Source organism: Scophthalmus maximus, chromosome 10, assembly GCF_022379125.1.
Source record: "Scophthalmus maximus strain ysfricsl-2021 chromosome 10, ASM2237912v1, whole genome shotgun sequence".
Classification (NCBI taxonomy): Eukaryota; Metazoa; Chordata; class Actinopteri; order Pleuronectiformes; family Scophthalmidae; genus Scophthalmus; species Scophthalmus maximus.
The window spans coordinates 25,540,611-25,559,981 of NC_061524.1; the positions used below are offsets into that span (position 1 = coordinate 25,540,611).

Here is a 19,371-nt window from a genome sequence, read left to right on the forward strand (position 1 = left end):
CTTGCAAGCGTTTTTGACTTCCGTTGTCGCGACTCTCATTAGGTGTCTCTGGTCACAGCCATTGTATACACCCATTATACCACAGCTATGAACCAATCACATCACTTGATTTGAGCTACCCGTTACCACGGGTAGCTTTAATTATGTAAACGAATATTGTTATTTTATATATTAATATATTTGTAAATCATTTTATGAATAAATCATTTTAAAATCAAACATATTACATTCTGACTGAGTAGCTATGTTGCACTTCATACAGAGAAAGTCACGGTTTCTCCAGAAGGTTGATTGTGATGTGCTGACTGATATTGAAATATTGATACTTCCAGTTCCTACCTTACCTGTTCTACGACTGATGCTCATATTAAAAGATTAACATTCAGTAAGTTTGTGTAAATGTGTATTTTATCATCAACAGGGGAAAGAGAACAAAGTAACTAGCTGTCACCAGGATAATGTTAATAATGCCCGGTTGATAGGATCCTTCTGCCTACGTTTATCACTTCTTAGTGATAAACTTCGCCACAGCTATGATTCACTAGACTAGAGAGATTCTGTTTAGACTTCAGTCTGGAAGCACAAATATTTTTCCATACTCTTCCTTTTTCCATACTATACTTCCTTACTCCATACGACCTGGAAATTACTGAAATCAAATTCCATACTGCGTAGAAACTCTGGGTCTGGCCAAGACTTCATGCTTAAGGCATGCCTCCCATGCCACCCTCACCTAACACACACCAGACAACAGGTGCTTACCAGTAAGAGTCTTTATTAACCCCAAAACTACAACACAAAACAACTTTAAATGTTAATTATGTATCCCTCTGTCTCCTGAAAGATCCTGCACGCAGGCTATTTTAGCAGGGGAGTGATTAGTCTGTGTCTAATCACTCCCCTGACACAGCTGGGATGGTGGTGTCTCAGGAGACTGAGACACCTCACATATATAAACCATAAATGCCAAAATATTATGTATATGCATTACCTAAGGAACTTTACAGTAATTTAAAATATGTGTTACACCATATTTGAAACTACAGTAAAGCAGCAACATAATAAGCACTGCAACCAAGGTTCGTTTTCAGTGCTTTAGACTTTTATTGTTTTTTTTGGTCAGGCGGTCTGACAAATCAGAGATCAACAGAGACAGATACTTTACACTCAATGTTCGCTTAGCAGGACAAATTTACTAGCCGTGACAGACATTCCCTTTGCTACTGTGTGGTAAAATTTAAGATGACTGTGTCCACCTGCGTCTCCAAAGCTAAAGCTTGAACCTAAGATGAAGAGGGAGCCCTTTGTGACCTGTGATATTTTTCTGTTAACTTGACTTTTAACAGCCTAGGACTTATAGAATAACAAATGGCCAGATGTTTCATGTGAGACTGTGACATTCATTCAGTAGCTTGCTTACCATCAATTTACCTTCACATTTCACCAAAACCTCAAGGTGCACCTGATCTCAATCCATAACACAACAGTTCAGAAACAGTGCATCAAAGGATAACAGAGAACTACACTACTCCTGCAGTCACAAACTCTGAGGGGCAGCAGTAGCTGGCTGCCAGATTACCTCTGCCATCTGTGCACTCACGGTTAGTAGAGGGAGGAAAAAATAAGGTGGAAAAGCAGGAATGATGCTGAAAGAAACTGTGTTTACTTGCACAAATATGTTCCCCAAGAAAAAAAAAAACGCTGGAAACATTAAAATCAAGAGACTGGGCCAAGCTACAACGCATGAGATCACCAAACTAAAAGAAAGACAACAAAATTGCAAACTGCCACTTTTGATTAATCTTGGTTGAAAAAATCTCAGTTAAGTGAATATATTCCATTTGCTTCCCCAAGGGTAGATATTAAGGCAGCAGCACTAACCATGATTATGTATTCTACATTCAGTATAAGGTTCAACACAGGGGACCGCAGGCCTTCGCGGAACCATATTTTATGCGGGTTTTTTCTTTTATTATTTATTCCAGTTTCATGAACACAAACATTGGATAATGTGGAAAGGGAGGCTGGGATTAATTATGAAGCAGCTGATTAGAGTGTGTTTGTGTCTCTCCTGGGCTAATTGTGTCTGGGACAATGCCTAAAAAGCCTTCAGGCTTTTGCGCAGTCTGGAAGATAGAACACCACCCCATCCCCATCAATCTTTTTACATATTTTCTGTTGTCTGGAAGAAAAACTAAATTGGCATTAATTGAACCGTTTTGTATGAAAAATGCCAGAATTGCAGAATAAAAATTACAAGCCCTCACAAATAACTGTAGTCACTGTAAACATTATGAAGTAATCTGCAACTTTGAAGCTTTGTGTGCAATTTCCTGTCATGCATCAAATCCAATTAAAGAATAATAATAATGTTGATTAGTGACTTTATTCTAGAACCCTGATCAGGTCCAGGCCAATCCGTCCCCTCTGAGGGTCAACATTCAGGACCCGGACCTCCACCCGTTCTCCTGGTCCCAGAGCCAGGCTTCGGTTGCGTTGGCTGACAGGCAGCTTGTCCAGCGTTATGTTGCTCTTGTGGATGAGGCCTGATCGTCCCACGCCGATATCTACAAAAGCCCCAAACAAAGCAGCGTTGTCCACACGGCCCGTCAGCACGGTACCCACCCGCAGATCACTCATCGATACAATGCCCCGCTTAAAGTCTGCGTGCCCAAAATCTGGGGATGAAAGAGAAAGAGAGACCAAGAGACAGAATATGAAAAAAGTATGGGTGCCAGGCACATATGTTTGGAAAGAGAAACAGGAAATGGGGATACATGGAAGTGAGATGATGGGGCAAAAATGACAAACAGGCATTACATTTCAAGGGGTAACCAAATACTCTACATACTTTGGCATTTCTCTGCATTCTGTCCTACCCCACTTTCCACACAGGCTGCTCATGAGAGAACTTTTTCCTTTCTGTAGCATTAAAGCAAACAAGGAAGGCTCGCGCCCCAGGAAATAGTCCCGCCCAATTATCCTCCCCACAGCACTGATTTCATGCGGTAGCCTCGGCCCATCTGTTTACTCAGCTGAGCACAGACTAGGAGGCCAAGCGTGCTGCAACCGAATAGGGCCAACCTGAGAATGAACTTTGAAGCTGCGTTCTAAGAGGAGTTGGCCACTAAAAACTACTTTTTAGAACCAATTTTTTTTCTTTCACTTTCCATCCTTGATTTATGTAGGGACAAAAGGCAGAGTATCCTTGCATCTTTGAAATCAAGGACAAATCTACCTCATTAATAGTGACTATAAGTTAAATCAGTAATGTTTCTGGCTTTTGTTTTTTTTCATATATCTTCAAAATCTCAGTTCTCAGTGCCTTTTTGTCCAACATTCCTTTAGACATAGCAGTATAAAAGTCAGACTTTAACTTATACTTCATCTTAAGATGTGAATAAACTTGCTAAATCAACCTTACTGTATATAACACATTTAAAATGCATAACTGCTTGTGTTGTCGGGCCACAGGGAGGAAGCCACAGCACTGTCAGTTCCTGTAACTGCTACACTGCCAAGACGTGCCTATTATAATAAAGGCACAAGAAGAGTCAATGTTTCTTGTAAAAAGCATAATGGTCAAAGAACTGGACATGTACAAGTTGAAATTTATATCTGTCAGAAGGGATTTGTAAAGAACATTATGAAAGATAGATAAGAGACTAAGAGGAGTTACTGTGGCAGCTAGGTTGCATGTGCCTATGAAAATTTAAATGAGGATAAAACACTGATAATGTTGAGTCAGGGTAATACTGCACCAATAGCATTAAAATATTATATAATTCCTCTCACGATCTCAAATATCCATAGCCAGAAAATGTTGCATAACTGTTGAGTTTATATGGATGAATGTGCTATTTGTTTGTTTTTTCATCTTGGCAATTCTTCCACACTGTTACTGTAGGTTTTTTTTCCTCAAGAGCAAGTTTAAGGTTTGATTATTCCCTAACACTGTTAAATTAGTTACATAAATTAGTTATATTAGTTAATGTCAAGAATTCAGTACGGCTGTGATGAGCGACGTCTCACTTTGTCGTATGTCAAACCCAGGGGGCTGCGTGAGGCCATCTATGATGAGTTTGAGGGTCTCAGGTGTGGTGTCCACTGTCCCGGCCAGTTCCTCGACACTGCTGGTCCTAACCTTGCTCTCCACACACTGTTGCAGGCCTGAATTTCCAATCTGGTCTACACTCCCACCCACAAGGGACATGAATCTAAGAGAGAGGGGTGACGTGTGAAATTAAATGTGAAAATTAAACATTCAAAATTACAAAATATTGGCAACCACATGGCAACCAAAAACAACATTGGCTTTTGTAGTTTTTGGGCTAAAGCACATGCAAAACACCTTTTACTCACTGAGGGAGAGAACTGGATCTATGATGGATGTAATCAGAGAGAGGGATGGGGAACGGGATGATGGAGGGGGGTAAAGTGATGACAGACTGGGAAGAATGATGAGGAAAGAATGGTAGAACAGTCAAAAAACAGAGATGAGAACTGCAAAGCAACAGGAAAGATGGAAAGAAAAGCTAAGATAATGTAGCTAATTTTCCTCCCTCTACTACAGTGAGAGGGAAGTGAGGGAAAGGAGGGAGGGAAGGAAAGGTGTGAGAGTAATTTAAGACAAAGTCAGGAGTTGCAAATGCCAGGTTCTCTGTTCTGAAAAACATGTGCTCACAAATACCCACTTTTATTTTTACCCACTCGTAAATCAGATAAATCCACAGTGGGCAGTTAACGCCCTCACACCTTGTCTCGTGAAACTGCCTCCACTTTGCTAAGGTTGTACTGTTTTTCTGTCTTTCAACTACCTGGAAAAATGTCCTTATATTACTTTATTCTAGCAGGATGTTCCACCTCCAAAATGTCTAGACAGTCAGTGAGGCTGAACAACTTAAAATTCATTGAGCTTGAAAATTTTATCCAAACTAATTAGCTAGTCTACATTCAAAATAGACTTAGTAATACACTGGCATGGGCGCAAGAGCAGCAAAAAGGGGTTGTGGAAAAAAAGTAGTATGTAAATAGACATTTTAGTACAGACTCAGGACCCAGATAAAATGCAACACAATTATGAACAATTAAAACCAGAAAAAAAATAGATATATGAACAGATGTGTGTTGTGTGTGTGTATACTGTATAAATTATTCCCAGCAGGCACTTTCCATCATTGGTGATAAGTGTGACAGCATTTGCCACTATGCATGCATTCATGTGTGGACCAGCTGGGTAGCGTCCATGATGTATGTCACTCACTGGCAGCTTCTCGCCAAACAGACTCAACAGCTGCCCCCCCCCCCCCCATGATGGACAGAACAGGTGGACATACACACAAGAACCTACTCACAAAGTTGATTCTTACACAGTGTTATTCAGAGATGCTCATTTGGCAGTAGTTGGGACATGCGGATGTAATGCAACACGGCTTGTGTACGGCTATGTATGCATGTATGAGACAGCTGTGAGCGGAGAGGCTCCTGCACTACCGTCCAAAAGAAGGAGACAAACGGAATCTGTCCCTCAACACCATTAAGTCAGATTGGTACAAAATAGTAGCTATGTATGTGCTAGAAATGGCTTAGTATTGAGGAAACAACACCTTGCGAATGCCTGCCTAGCTTAAGGATCTTCTCTCCTGTCTCCCTGGGCTTCTCAACTTTCTAACCAAACATATCTCTTTACAGGAAAATAAATACTTGTTGGAGTGTTGGAGGCTTAACGGCCTAAAACTTAGTGTGTGTGTGGGGCTGGGTGGGAGAGGAAATGGATTTTACCCATGGCAAGAATCCTTCGGCCCAACATTTTTGAAATATTGGGCCACAATCACTTCATCATATCAGAGAAATATTTGTCACAGATAAGACCTCCGTTGTGTCACACCCGAACAATGTAGTTTGTTTCACTAATATTCTGATGTGAAATAATACAATGGAATGGCTCATGTACATCTGATTATTAACATTCTTTACAGAAATATTTCACTGTTAGATGTTGCAGATATTTTTGCTTTTAAGCAAACAAATAGTACGTGTTCTGAAATAAAGGTGGAAAAATTGTGACTGTGTCTTTGTGTTCCTGCTTGCATTTGTGTCTTTGTTATAGATATATGGTTACAAAGAGAAGATGATGTGTGGGCTGTGAGCAGTAATGGAGGATCCAGTTTCTCTAATGTGATGAACATGATATTCCTAATAAACCATAGGGCGGGCGCACGCACGCGCACGCACACACGCACGCACACAGCATTCTTCCACCCTCCAGAACTTGTTAGTGAGGATGTGAGAGCAGCAATATGGCGTCTCAGTGACATTCTCACATCTAATGCTCATCCCAGGTTAAGACTTTTCATTAGGAGAGGGGTTAAATATGCCATTTTACCAAACAGATTCACTTTCAAAACTTTGAGACATAAGCTCTGCTGTGGAATTATTGGGGGAAAAGAGGTGTGCGTGTGTACTGTATGTGCGAGGAGGACAAATAAAATGAACAAAGGTTAAAGGAACAGATGGTGTAAAGGTGAATTAAAAAGAAGGGGGTAGCAATCCTCCTTTTCTTATTTTAACACCTTTGAACAACTGTATAATACAGTCTGTACAGAACACAGACATACAACTGATATAAAAATGAGCATCGATCTATCTTTTAATGTGCACAGAGAGACACATCCAACCACACAAATGCACTGAGGACATAACAGGCAGATCAACATGAGGAAGTGATGCTTGGAACCACTAGGTTCAGAACTTATGTAGTCTAAACACAGTTGAGTGACTACAGCTGCATTAGAGAAGGCCCACCTTCTCTATCGGTCTGTCAACCCTTTACGCGCACACTACTTAGAAGTCTCAGGCACATGTTCAATGTGCTTTTGATATCAGCATCAGCAGCGATAACAATCCTTTCTCACACAAGGACACACACATAGGCGTACACATACAAAGCAAATGTCTCCTCTCTTGTATCCCACGTCTGTGTAAATCAAATCAGAGTCCTCCACAACTATAACCAGCCCCATATGAGACAGTGTCAAAATTAACTCCATCTGAGAGTGTGTGTGTTCATGTTTACTATACCTCTGTGCCACATGGTAGGACTCAGGGTGTATACAGGTCTGGTCTAAAGGGTTAAATGAGGTTGGTTTATTGACACAAGTCTTTCCTTTGCCCTTCTTAGCGGCAGGTTTCTCTGGCACTGCTGCAACAGGATGAGGTGAGGATTTTGCACTGTTTTGAGAAGAAAGGCATTTTGAATGTAAGAGGATGTTCAAGTCTTAACAAATATATTGTTGAAAATGTACACAGTAATAAATTGTTGTTATACTATAGAACATACAGTAGAACCCCCAGCATTTAGAAATCAAATTAGCCTTACAAACAGGTGCTGGTATTAACATATAAAGGAAAATGAGTAGTGACCTCTAGTGGGTATACATACAGAGCTGCTTGGATTTCATCAATTGTCTTGTATGTCGAGCGTTTTCATGAGTCAATAGCAATGGTTATTAGATTTCTTTTTTCTAAATCGTGATTTTAAATTTTAAGCCATAATCAAAATCCGATCAGGTAGTCCTTGAAAATGCAACTTTTATCTAATCACAGTGTTTTCTAATGAACAGGTGTATAACTCAAATGTATAATGTCAATGAAGCTTTTTGACATTATAGTTTTCTTTCCCTCTATTTTGTAGACTGACCCTTTAATGACACATGGATAAGTAATGCGAAGCATATATACATATATATATATATAGTGTGCATATGTACCTGTGTAGGGTTTGTGGATTGATTCTAATAAAGCCAGCACACTGCTGGTAGGTCTTGGGCCCCATGCCTTTGACCAGTTTGAGCTGCTCCCTGTTGATGAAGGGACCATTCTGCTCTCTCCACTTGGCTATATTCTGTGCCCGGCCCACATTCAGGCCTGCTACATGTCTGGGAGATAAAACAACAAAGGTCTGAGGTCTCGGCTTCAAGTTGGATCCCACTGTAAGAAAAATACTACGGTAAAAATTGAATTTAGTGTAAACAAAAGTTTAGTGTCAAAATGAGATATCTACACATTTACTGATGACAAAAAACTCTGTAACACTGGCTTTACACACTGTAATTCTATAATATAATATACAAACTAACAGAGTAGAAAGTTCAGACCATGGCCTGGTAATTCAACAAGCAGGGGAAACATATTTGTCCAGTTTTGGTGGAGCAAAGGAGAGAGGTGATTTGAAACTTAATTAGGTCTGCCCTATTAATGTCCACAGTGACTCACTCAAGCTAAAACACATTGCTATGTCAACACTCCATAAAATACCACAGTCATCAACAAGTCTGTGTGTATTTAATGTGTGTATGAGTGTGTGGCATTACTTTTGGCAGGAGTGGAAAAAGCTCTCTGCAGGTAAACAGATGACCTGATGACTACTCTGCAGCTATCGATAGCTCATGTCATACCGTTTGTATGAAATGTGTGTATATGTTCAATTTAAGCACTTCCTGTGGTTTTGAGTGTATGTACAGTATATGTCATGTTTAATAAGAGTGTGCACAGTATTCTACCAAATATATTCCTGCCTATATGAATACATATATGTAAATTATGCATGTGAGTCTGTCTTGTCTAATCCCCTCGGTTGATTCCAGTCAGCAAAGTAAGAGAGGCCAGGGTGTGAAGCATTAGTCTAAACAGAAAGCTGGCAGGCCGTGTGTGTGTGTGTGTGTGTCTGTGTGTGTGTGTGTGTGTGTGTGTGTGTGTGTGTGTGTGTACGTGTGTGTGTGTGTGCATCCAGCATGCGCCCTTGACCAAGTGTGAATGAGGCTTTGCCATGTTGTGACTGCTGAGGGAAAGTATATCAGAGGTCTGAGCCCTACTTCATCTCTGTTTCAAATAGTAGCATTTGTGTCTGTATATCTGCAAATGAGAAAGTGCTCATGTGCTCATGCTCTTACTTATGAAGACATATTTATGTATGTCTTTATGTATCACCTACCTCATCAGCGTCTCGGAGCAGATGTTGATGTCCACTCCCACAAAGCTCACACACTCCTGCACCACTCCGTCCAGCGCTGCCTTCAGAGCTCCGGCTGACACATCATGCTAGAAAACCACATTTAGAAAACTCACATATTTGTATCACAAATTTTTATGAAAGTAGGCCATTGGATGCCTGCGTGAGCGCGCACACACACACACACACACACACACACAGGCGTACGCACAAACGCTCACACGGGCGCATGCACGCACGCACACACACTGCAAGATGTAAATTACGATATGTGAACAAGTGATATTAATTGACCATTATATTCAATTTTTGCAACATACTACCATTTGTATACTCTGGTTCTCTATTCACTAGTATTTCTTTAAAGAGAGGCAAGTTAATTAAAAAGTTACAGCATGTAATGGGGAAAAGAGAGGGACAGTGACGCACACAGAGATTGAGAGAGCTGATTCACGGACAGAAAGAGTGCAGAAGAGAAAATAAATTTTTACTTTGGCTTGTCAGTGATCTCTCTCTCCTGCTATAACAATGTCCTAATTACTGTAGGTTGCAGTCGATCAAGATCCTCCAACTTAACTCTTCACTCTTCTCAACCACCAGCCAATCAACCACCAATCAGGACATATTGTCTTAATCTTTTTCCTACTAAGGAGCAGGGAGGACAGCCAACATTGTGAAAAGAGGTTGATAAAGTAACACAGGACAAATATCTCATTAATTACTGTATTTAATTGATATAAGTTGTTGTATTTAATTAACTCAGGTTTCATTTTTACTCATCCTGTTGACAAGCATTTCTATTAAAGAATTGCTAGCATGAGCACTGTAGGTGAGTTTAAACATCACCTGCAGGATGAAGTACTGTAATATTAATGCTGACACAACGGTATGGTTAATTGGGGATGGGGAAAACTGAACTGAAACTCTAACTTAACTTTATAGTAGAGTATTAATTTAATTAAAGTTCAAGAGAAAATTAAAGGGGAAAAAGATAAAAAAAAATGACATGGCTATTATTTATTTAACTGGCACAAAAAAATCTCAACCACTCAACCACAACCTGCGGCAAAGGCCAGATTTCAAAACCAGATCTAGAAAAAAAAAAATAGAAATTATTTATGTTTTATGTAAATGCCTTTGGATAAATACTAAAATGTTTTCATTTCCTTGAATACAAATTAAGTACAAAACCAGGACAATCAGACAAGCAACAGAAAAATGTGCTGGAGTCAGATTTGAAGAGAGTCACTGTAACCGATAAAAGCAAGTTCTACTGTAGCTTTATTAAAGAGGCACTAAGAGATTATAAAGCAGTACACGTTTTGTAAAAAAATGCCAAATATTGCTTCAAGGTCTGCTTGCTGTTGGTCAGTGCAGCCCTGGCTCTGTAAATCAAAAACAACAGCTCAGGTCGCACCGACAAAACTGCGATTGCAATTTGTAAACATCAAGCAACGACATGTTAAGAGACCTGCTAGCAGGTAGCACTGCAAACTCAGGTTTTTTGGCTTAGTTGTTAGCGAGTCGGTCTCCCATACCCAAAGTCACGGGTTCGCGGCCCGGCCAGAGCAGTAAAATCACAAAAACAGTGTGAGAAATAAGCTTTCTCCAAAATCGCTTGCTGCCCCTTCAAACTACACTCACTACTACCTTGCGATGGGTTCACACTAGCCAAGCCCATTAACACGTTGACATTTTACTCATTAGATGAGAACTCAGTGCTCATGGGAAGGACCACACCAATCTTTGAACTTGGCCTTCAATTTGATCTTAACTACACCCCTACAAAGTTTTGTCTTCGTTTCTGGCATGGTTGTGAACATATCGCATTACAATCTCTCCGTAGACAAGACATTTAAAGAGCAGCCAAGGTACTAAAATACTACCTCTGTCAAAGTTCTTGCTTCTCTAACTCTTTCACTGTAAAATACATGCTACATTATATATCAGAACTCTGGGTTGGTGAAGTTCCTCCTCCAGTTCAATGGAAGTATAATGGAATTCAGCAATAGTATCCCAAATAGGATATGATTGGCTCAATACCAGCAGACCTAAGACCAAATGATAAACATTATTTGACATAAATAATGTCCCTAATCTTTACCTATGGACACAAGATCATCTTACTACTCTATGGTAGGACTGCTCGATTTTGTCAAAAATGGCTTTGGAAACACCATGTTTTTATTGAGCTTTAAACAAACTACTGTCAGTCCCAGAATTTACATATACAACATCCGGTGTAGCATCTCAAAACAATTAAAGTATTAAGGAATTCAATGGGTTGACGCGTCTTGAGACGACTCAGATTAAGTAATTATCTTGTTCACGGTTTATTCAGCAGCGCAAGTAACATTTATCTTCTCTTCCTAATTTCATCTTTACCTTAGTCGTAATGTTTGACCCGTTTTATTTTGGCGGTGTGCCCGCTGTGACTTTCTGTTGGGTCAACGCTAACGGACGGATAGGCTTTATCGTTAGTGGAAAGAGGGAAAGAGACAGGACTAACAGGGGGCAAACCCAAATAAGCAACCAAACTTAAGAAACAAGCCCAAAAATACACAACCCGTGACCACAAGGTTTTGTAAGCGACTTACAAAAATTCTGTCGGAACTCGAAGCTAGGAATGACATCATACACATGCCGGCTGAGAGTGAGTTTGGGCTTTTAGGGAAGGTAAAGAGACAAAAGACAAAAGACAAAATTAGAGCGTCATTGAGAAACGGAAAATGTCATAAACGTTTTATATCAATTACTATGTTTTCATAATCATAACCGAATCTGAAATACGATTAATTGAGCAGGACTACCCTATGGGCAGACCTCTACAAATGAATTCCATCCACCCCACCCAACCTCCAGATACACTACCTTACATTTTTTAAAACCCCCACCCCCAAAGCTCTAAATCATCTAGCGCCAATGGACTGGATCTTTATGTATGAAGGTCATGTTTGGATTGGCCAGAAACCATCTGAAACCAGGCGGCCAACATGCAGATACAAAGTGTTTCTGTCTGCACTTCCAGTACTTAAATGATGCTGAGTAACCACATGTCAATCAGAGAAAAAAGAGTGGTGAGAAAAACAGAGCAGTAGGAAAAGACTGAAAACCATAACAAAAATCCATACCGGTTGGTCTCTATTATATAGAATGTGTGTGTGTAAAGATATGTGCTAGTTAAGTTAAATCTATTAAATACCAGCATTAAAGCAGCCATGAATCAGCAGCTGAAAGTTATATGGCAGCGAGGAGATGGATTTAGTTTTTTTTGACAATGCTAAATTGGCTATTTCTAAGACACACACACACAGATTTTTTTAAGTTACATTTAGATCAATTGGCATTATTTTATTGGAAATGTATTAGTAATTGCTCAATAATATGAAAAAGGACACACATATATACACATTTATACACACACGTGTGTGTGTATAAATATATATATATATATATATAATGAATTGTTGAATAAGCTGACAACTGGGATTTAGCCTGTGTAAATCCATCATCAAAGCAACAATACATATCCTGACTCATCTCACTGAAAGCCACAGACATACTTAATGGAAATAATAAAAATAGCAGCAGATAATGTTTGGCTGCTTTTGTCACTGATCAAGTCTTTAAGAGCCTGATTTTTTCTCACGCCTCAAATAACAGAGGCAGGAACCACAGTCACTGTAAACACTCCATTTCTCACTCTCCTTCTTGTCTGCTCTTGTCTACCCTGTAGGCACAACCATTCAGGAATGAAAGCATGCTCAAGCGCAGACATACATGGCAAGTGCACAAAGAACTATAGGCCCTGGTGTGAAAGTGACATAATTTGCACTAGCTGCAAGTTTTTTAAAAAATCTGTGAAATCTTCAAGAAGGTCTATCATATGGCAATAAGGCATACATTCCTATTTTAGAGGCTAATATACCACAAATATAATGGTATCGGCATGTTTCAACCAACAAACACAGGACAGAAATGACAAAGATATGTACTTTTTTTCCTTTTCTTTTTATAAATATCAGCATTCGATACTGTAATCAATCTCAACTGATACAAGGCTCTAATTAACTACGGAAGAGGAAGAAGATTCTGTGGGAGGAGAGCATAAAATTCACCAAAGCAGAAAATGAGTGAAATAAGTAGATCTAAGAGGTGAGGGGAAGAATGACAGTTTCTTTAATATCCGGCTGGCAGGCAATGTTTTCTTAGACAGCAGAGTGTGTCTGTGTGTATTTTCCAGTAGTTAGTCTCACAGCCCTGGGGATAAACCAGCTGTCAACAGGCCATAGCAACATAAAGAGCTGATTGACTGATGAAGAAGTTGTCCAAAGGCCACATCCACTGATTGTCTAATTATAAAGGACACATGAGTCCTGAAATGTTCTTAACTCTAAATACACTTTATCTCAAATCTATAAGATGGTCAGCAGTATTCAAATGCAAAGTATTGTATAACTAATATTAATACTAATAGCATTGTCTGTCCATTCAAACAAATATGTATCTGACAAACTAACTACAGAGCAAAACAGTCTGTCAGTGTTGCTGTAGTGAAAAACCCAAGTTCCCACATCACAAGATATGTCCAATGCGAATTTAATGGGCCTTACCATTTCAGCCCTCAACTCATTTCCTCTTTTCTCTCAGAGCTGTCACTCACTCAGTCAGCAGAGGGAGATAGACAGAGAGAGCATGCTGTGCCAACTGTCTAGAGTTACAACTGCCCTTATGGTGTGTGTGTGTGTGTGTGTGTGTGTGTGTGTGTGTGTGTGTGTGTGTGTGTTTGTGAACTCACATGTAGGTCAAAGAGATGTCCCATCTCATATCTGTCAACACCCAGAGTTTATTTACATGGTTATATTATCATTTGTTGACCTAGTCACATGATCTGAGAGAGGAAGGTGCAAGTCCTGGCACCCCAGAGAGCCCAGTCAGGACACAATGAGACGAACTGGCCTGTGACCCAACATACTCTGCCACAAGCACTTGCACATCATGACCTCCTCCCTTCTACAATCCACCCCTTTACCTTTGTCACCCTGTGCTTTTGTAGATTAAGAAATAGCAACAAAGAAAAACAAAATCCCAGGTTGATGTCTCCAAGCTTCTTTTTCTAAACACAACAAAACATTTTTAGTTGTGTTAGATATTTTACTAAATGAAGAACTGGTAAACTGATTACATAATTAGCTGCAGTCCTAAAGTCATACAGCCACACAGTACATTAACTCATCTCTCTCTCTCATCATTGCCTAATGATTTGATGGGCTTAGCATCTATATCAGGACAAGACTTCTTCCATTTTCACAACTCATGTTCCCATCTTCCTCATATAGTTATGCCTGATCATGCTCCTGTGCTCCAGTCTGATAAATTGACTACTATTCTAGCTATGTTTCCCCTATATGCAGTGTGCTGGTGCTGAAATGTCATGCTTGATAAATATTCACAAAGAAATATAACCTCTGCTACTTAATTTTAATTTCATGAACATGTGCAAGCAAAACAAACATTTATGATCCATAATTCCTTGAGTTACTTATTCATCTGACGTGCATTCCTCATCATTGATGAATTAACGGAAAAAAGGTTTTTAAAAAAACGAATGAGTCACCACTTTGGAGTCATTTGGACATTAATGCGGTGCTGAGGCCTATGCTTAAAAATAAAAATGTTAATTTCTCAAATTTAACTAATTTCTCATTAATACAATTAATGCATGCACTAACGTTTATGTTGCCTTTGCCAATTAATGCACAAACTTGTCAACATCAGAGATTTACAAACTTTGACTGTTGCAACTTTGTCTCGTACAGTTATCTTCATTCATTCAGTCATTCATCTACTATAAGTTTTTATTATCTATTTCTATCTATGTTCAAGTACATTTCTATGTTGAGAAGTTTCATACTTCAAAATGTATTACCACATCTGGGCCTCCAAAGCCAGTGTCAAAAGTGTCAAAAGCTCCAGGGAAATCAAAAAATGCTTTGTTGGACGGATTTTCTTTGATTTGACTTGTAGATAAATAGATGTCCTTTATTGATCCCAAACTGGAAAATTCCGGTGTTACAGCAGCAGTTATCTGTCTACAAAATATAGGCTATAATTTTTTTTTGACAAATAAAGCTGTCAAAATATAAGAACTGCAAAACTATATAAGTATGAGTGCAGCCCCTGCTGCTGAAAACAATCCAAGAGGAAACACTTCACGTGCGCACAGGCACGCACACTAGTGCTTAGCTCTTTACTTTAGTCAAAGTCAAAGTAGGTGTTCGACTGACCAGGGACAAGAAGCTCAAATCTGCATTTCATCAAAATATACACAGTTACCTGGTATGTTCCGATGCCTATGTGTTTAGGATCAATCTTCACAAGCTCAGCTAGTGGATCTTGGACACGTCTTCCAATGGACACTGTTGAGAGAGACAGAGAGAGAGAGAAAGGAAATAAGGATGAGATGTCTCATGAGATTCTATAGTTTGTGTTGTGATAAACTTACGATCGAAATCACAGTTATTGAACATGCAAATCCATATTTACAATTAATGAATATGCAAATTGTCAGCATACTATAGTGCTGGCCTAAGGGTAGGCCACACATAATTTTCATTCATCAACTGCCAATAATACTAATAAAAAAAGCTGGCTTTGAAATGGAGTCTCTGCACATATCTGGGTCCAGTTATTTGCAATGTTGGAATATACACCTAAGCCGTCTTATATATGGGGTGTGGTTTGGTGAATGGTTTTAGCTAAACAAAGGAATAGAGATTGACCAAAATAGTATAAACATTGTATTTAGGCCTGTATAACACAGTATGGTGAATACACAAATAAAAAAAGGACACAGTTTGCCCCTTTGTGTGAAGTGGCTCTTGTATGATCTGTTTAGTATGTTTGAATTTCATTGGTTAGCAGTGTAGTATAATGCATGAGACATGTCAGACACATCTCTGAGGCCGAATTGATAAACAAAGAGAAAAAAAAGGATGGGATGTAATAAAGTAAGAGGGTATGTCTGGAATCAATGGCCTTCCTCTCCTTTCTCTCCTCTGTCTGCAGCACAAGGTTTCTGCCTGAGATAATATTTAGACAGGGATGGAGTTTCAACCCTGGCCTTGCTCAGTGCACCACCAAAAATCTCCAATGCTCAATCCATTTTTCTGTCTTCAACTCCCTCCTTCGCTTACTGAGGGGAGCTGATTTCTCAATGGAGTCAAGCAATAATTCACCAGCGCTTTGTGAAAGATAGGTCAGTTTTGGGAACAGACGCATCGCTCTGAGGAACAGTAAGAATGTGACGTGCAGCATTCTGGTGGGGGAGGTGGTACATTTGTGATGTGCTTGAGTTGGCTTGACTGTCATACTGCAACAGGCAATCAATGTATTTCAAACTAATATTTCATTGTGGTTGCTCTCTACAATTTTCTCTCTGTTCTGTCTCAGACCAGAGACTACAGGAGCAGAGAATTAACCTTAACACAAAAATACCCCTCCAGGGAAATGGATGAAATGTTGCCTATCACGATGGAGGGTGCTTTAAACTTACAATTCCTTGCACAACTTGTATAGACAGACACACCCATAACCCCCGAAGAAAAAACAGATGGATACAAATACTGTCACAACATCTGAATATGTGACCATAGTGTCCTGCTCAACCAGGCCACCCCCCTCGCTCTTTTATACCCATCCAAAATCAAATTTATTGTGGCTTTCATTAAGGGTATAGACTGCCCCTGGGCGGCTTTTTGACTCCTGCAGGGACCCACCTAGGGGCGTGATTTGGACACAGCCCAACACTCGTACCTCATTGGTAGAGACCCGCATGGTGAGGGGTCCCGTGACGCCACAAACACTATGAAAAGAACGCAACACCAGCCATTCATTGCTTCCAGGAAAAGATTCTCCCTTATCAGGTGGGTTCTCTGCCCTACCAAGGAACTTACCACTTCTGAAGTTTGATTTGGTCCATCACGACAATTACTCTAGAAACCAGTAGAAGTGACCGTGCACGCAACTGAACCAGGCCTCAAGATTTCTAACTTTGCCGACGAAACGAAATCCGCTTTTTTTTACTTCTCCATGTGTGTGGGAAAACACAGCGCCGGTACCAAGACAGAGCAGCTGCGACGGAACACTGTTAATTGATCCAGAAGGAGGACCTGAACCCCCAGGCCTTCATCTGAGTCGACCGCCGTCCATCCAAAACAGGAGGACGGCATCGTCGTCGCCACTAGGAAGCACCACCCCTCCCGCCTTGGCGCATCCACACACCGCTGCATCCGAGGACTGACTGCACACGCCTATTCCCCCGCCAAGGAGTACAGTTAGAGGCTTTAGCTCTAGGCAGAACTTGGCTATTTATGTGTTTTAGTAAGTTTAGCTTACTGTGTACTGTTGTGAATTTTTTACCGGACCGGCGTGTCGCGTTTATTGCTGCTATCATAACGGAGTTATTATTAGTGTTGCTTGACTGTGATTTGTGTCCGACCACGTCGGACTATTGTGTGTTGCTCTGCCAATCGCGTCTGAGCCCAGTACGCTGTTGTGGGTTTAAAGACCTCATCATCACGAGCCTTACTGCTGCTTTGATTGCCTTCCCTTTGCTTTCTTACTAACAAAAATGTACACACACTTGTGGGTGCTTGAGAGATTCTGGTCCGAAGTTTGCTTCTCTCTCGAATCTCTCCTTTGTTAGAGTCACATGTTTAAAGGCAACCACCATTTAACTTGAAGTCTCACGCCCGCATTTCTCTGGGCCCACGTGACTTCCCAAGTCAAGTCCGCCATCTAGTTCCTCCTTCCTTCACGCACGCACGCACGCACGCACGCACGCAAATGCTCGTATCTACAAGATACACCGTGTTCCAAATTATTATGCAAATTATATTTTTCTCAGATATTCCTAAATAGTCGATGCAAATGACAGTCAGAATCATTTTCAAGTCATCAACCGTTAGAGTATAATTCAAATTTTATTGAACAAACCTCCCAATGATAACAGTATTTTTTTCAAAAATAAAAAACTCAAAATGCAGTGTTCCAAATTATTATGCACAACAGTTTCAAAACATTTTATAGGTTGTAAAGAACTGAAAATGGTCATTTGCTGAATTTGCAGCATTAGGAGGTCATGTTTACTGAAATCAAAAGCTATTTCAATCAAAAAAAATCTTAACAGGCCAAGTCACATGTTAACATAGGACCCCTTCTTCTTCTCACCTTCACAATTCTTGCATCCATTGAACGTGTGAGTTCTTGGAGAGTTTCTGCTTGAATATCTTTGCAGGATGTCAGAATAGCCTCCCAGAGCTGCTGTTTTGATGTGAACTGCCTCCCAACCTCATAGATCTTTTGCTTGAGGATGCTCCAAAGGTTCTCAATAGGGTTGAGGTCAGGGGAAGATGGGGGCCACACCATGAGTTTCTCTCTTTTTATGCCCATAGCAGCCAATGACACAGAGGTATTCTTTGCAGCATGAGATGGTGCATTGTCATGCATGAAGATGATTTTGCTACGGAAGGCACGGTTCTTCTTTTTGTACCACGGAAGAAAGTGGTCTGTCAGAAACTGTACATACTTTGCCGAGGTCATTTTCACACCGTCAGGGACCCTAAAGGGGCCTACCAGCTCTCTCCCCATGATTCCGGCCCAAAACATGACTCCGCCACCTCCTTGCTGACGTCGCAGCCTTGTTGGGACATGGTGGCCATTCACCAACCATCCAATACTCCATCCATCTGGACCATCCAGGGTTGCACGGCACTCATCAGTAAACAAGACTGTTTGAAAATTAGTCTTCATGTATTTCTGAGCCCACTGCAACCGTTTCTGCTTGTGAGCATTGTTTAGGGGTGGCCGAATAATAGGTTTATGCACAACTGCAAACCTCTGGATGATCCTAGACCTTGAGGTTCGCGGAACTCCAGAGGCACCAGCGGCTTCAAATACCTGTTTGCTGCTTTGTAATGGCATTTTAGCAGCTGCTCTTCTAATCCGATGAATTTCTCTGGCAGAAACCTTCCTCATTATGCCTTTATCTGCACGAACCCGTCTGTGCTCTGAATCAGCCACATATCTCTTCACAGTACGATGATCACGCTTAAGTTTTCTTGAAATATCTAATGTTTTCATACCTTGTCCAAGATATTGCACTATTTGACGCTTTTCGGCAGCAGAGAGATCCTTTTTCTTTTCCCTTATTGCTTGAAACCTGTGGCCTGCTTGATAATGTGGAACGTCCTTCTTAAGTAGTTTTCCTTTGATTTGGCTCACCTGGCAAACTAATTATCACAGGTGTCTGAGATTGATTTCAATGATCCAAAGAGCCCTGAGACACAATACCATCCATG

At 40.3% G+C, this 19,371-nt stretch overlaps 1 protein-coding gene across 6 annotated transcripts in view; it reads right to left on the minus strand.

The window, feature by feature from the left end:
- Positions 1-1,080: 1,080 nt before the first annotated feature.
- Positions 1,081-19,371, minus strand: part of srbd1 (S1 RNA binding domain 1) — a 60,940-nt gene continuing 42,649 nt past the window's right edge. For 2 of the 6 annotated variants that reach the window (XM_047334815.1, XM_035605532.2), the window contains exons 16-21: positions 15,347-15,429; positions 8,993-9,099; positions 7,770-7,937; positions 7,081-7,230; positions 4,033-4,217; positions 1,081-2,678 (exon numbers count right to left, since the gene is read on the minus strand). In XM_047334815.1, the coding sequence (XP_047190771.1) occupies positions 2,386-2,678; positions 4,033-4,217; positions 7,081-7,230; positions 7,770-7,937; positions 8,993-9,099; positions 15,347-15,429 (986 nt within the window). In that variant the 3' untranslated portion in view covers positions 1,081-2,385. Of the gene's footprint in view, positions 2,679-3,424; positions 3,529-4,032; positions 4,218-4,362; positions 4,449-7,080; positions 7,231-7,769; positions 7,990-8,992; positions 9,100-15,346; positions 15,430-19,371 lie in introns of those variants that run through there. The other 4 variants (XM_047334816.1, XR_007031532.1, XM_047334817.1 and 1 more) reach the window with 4 other exon arrangements.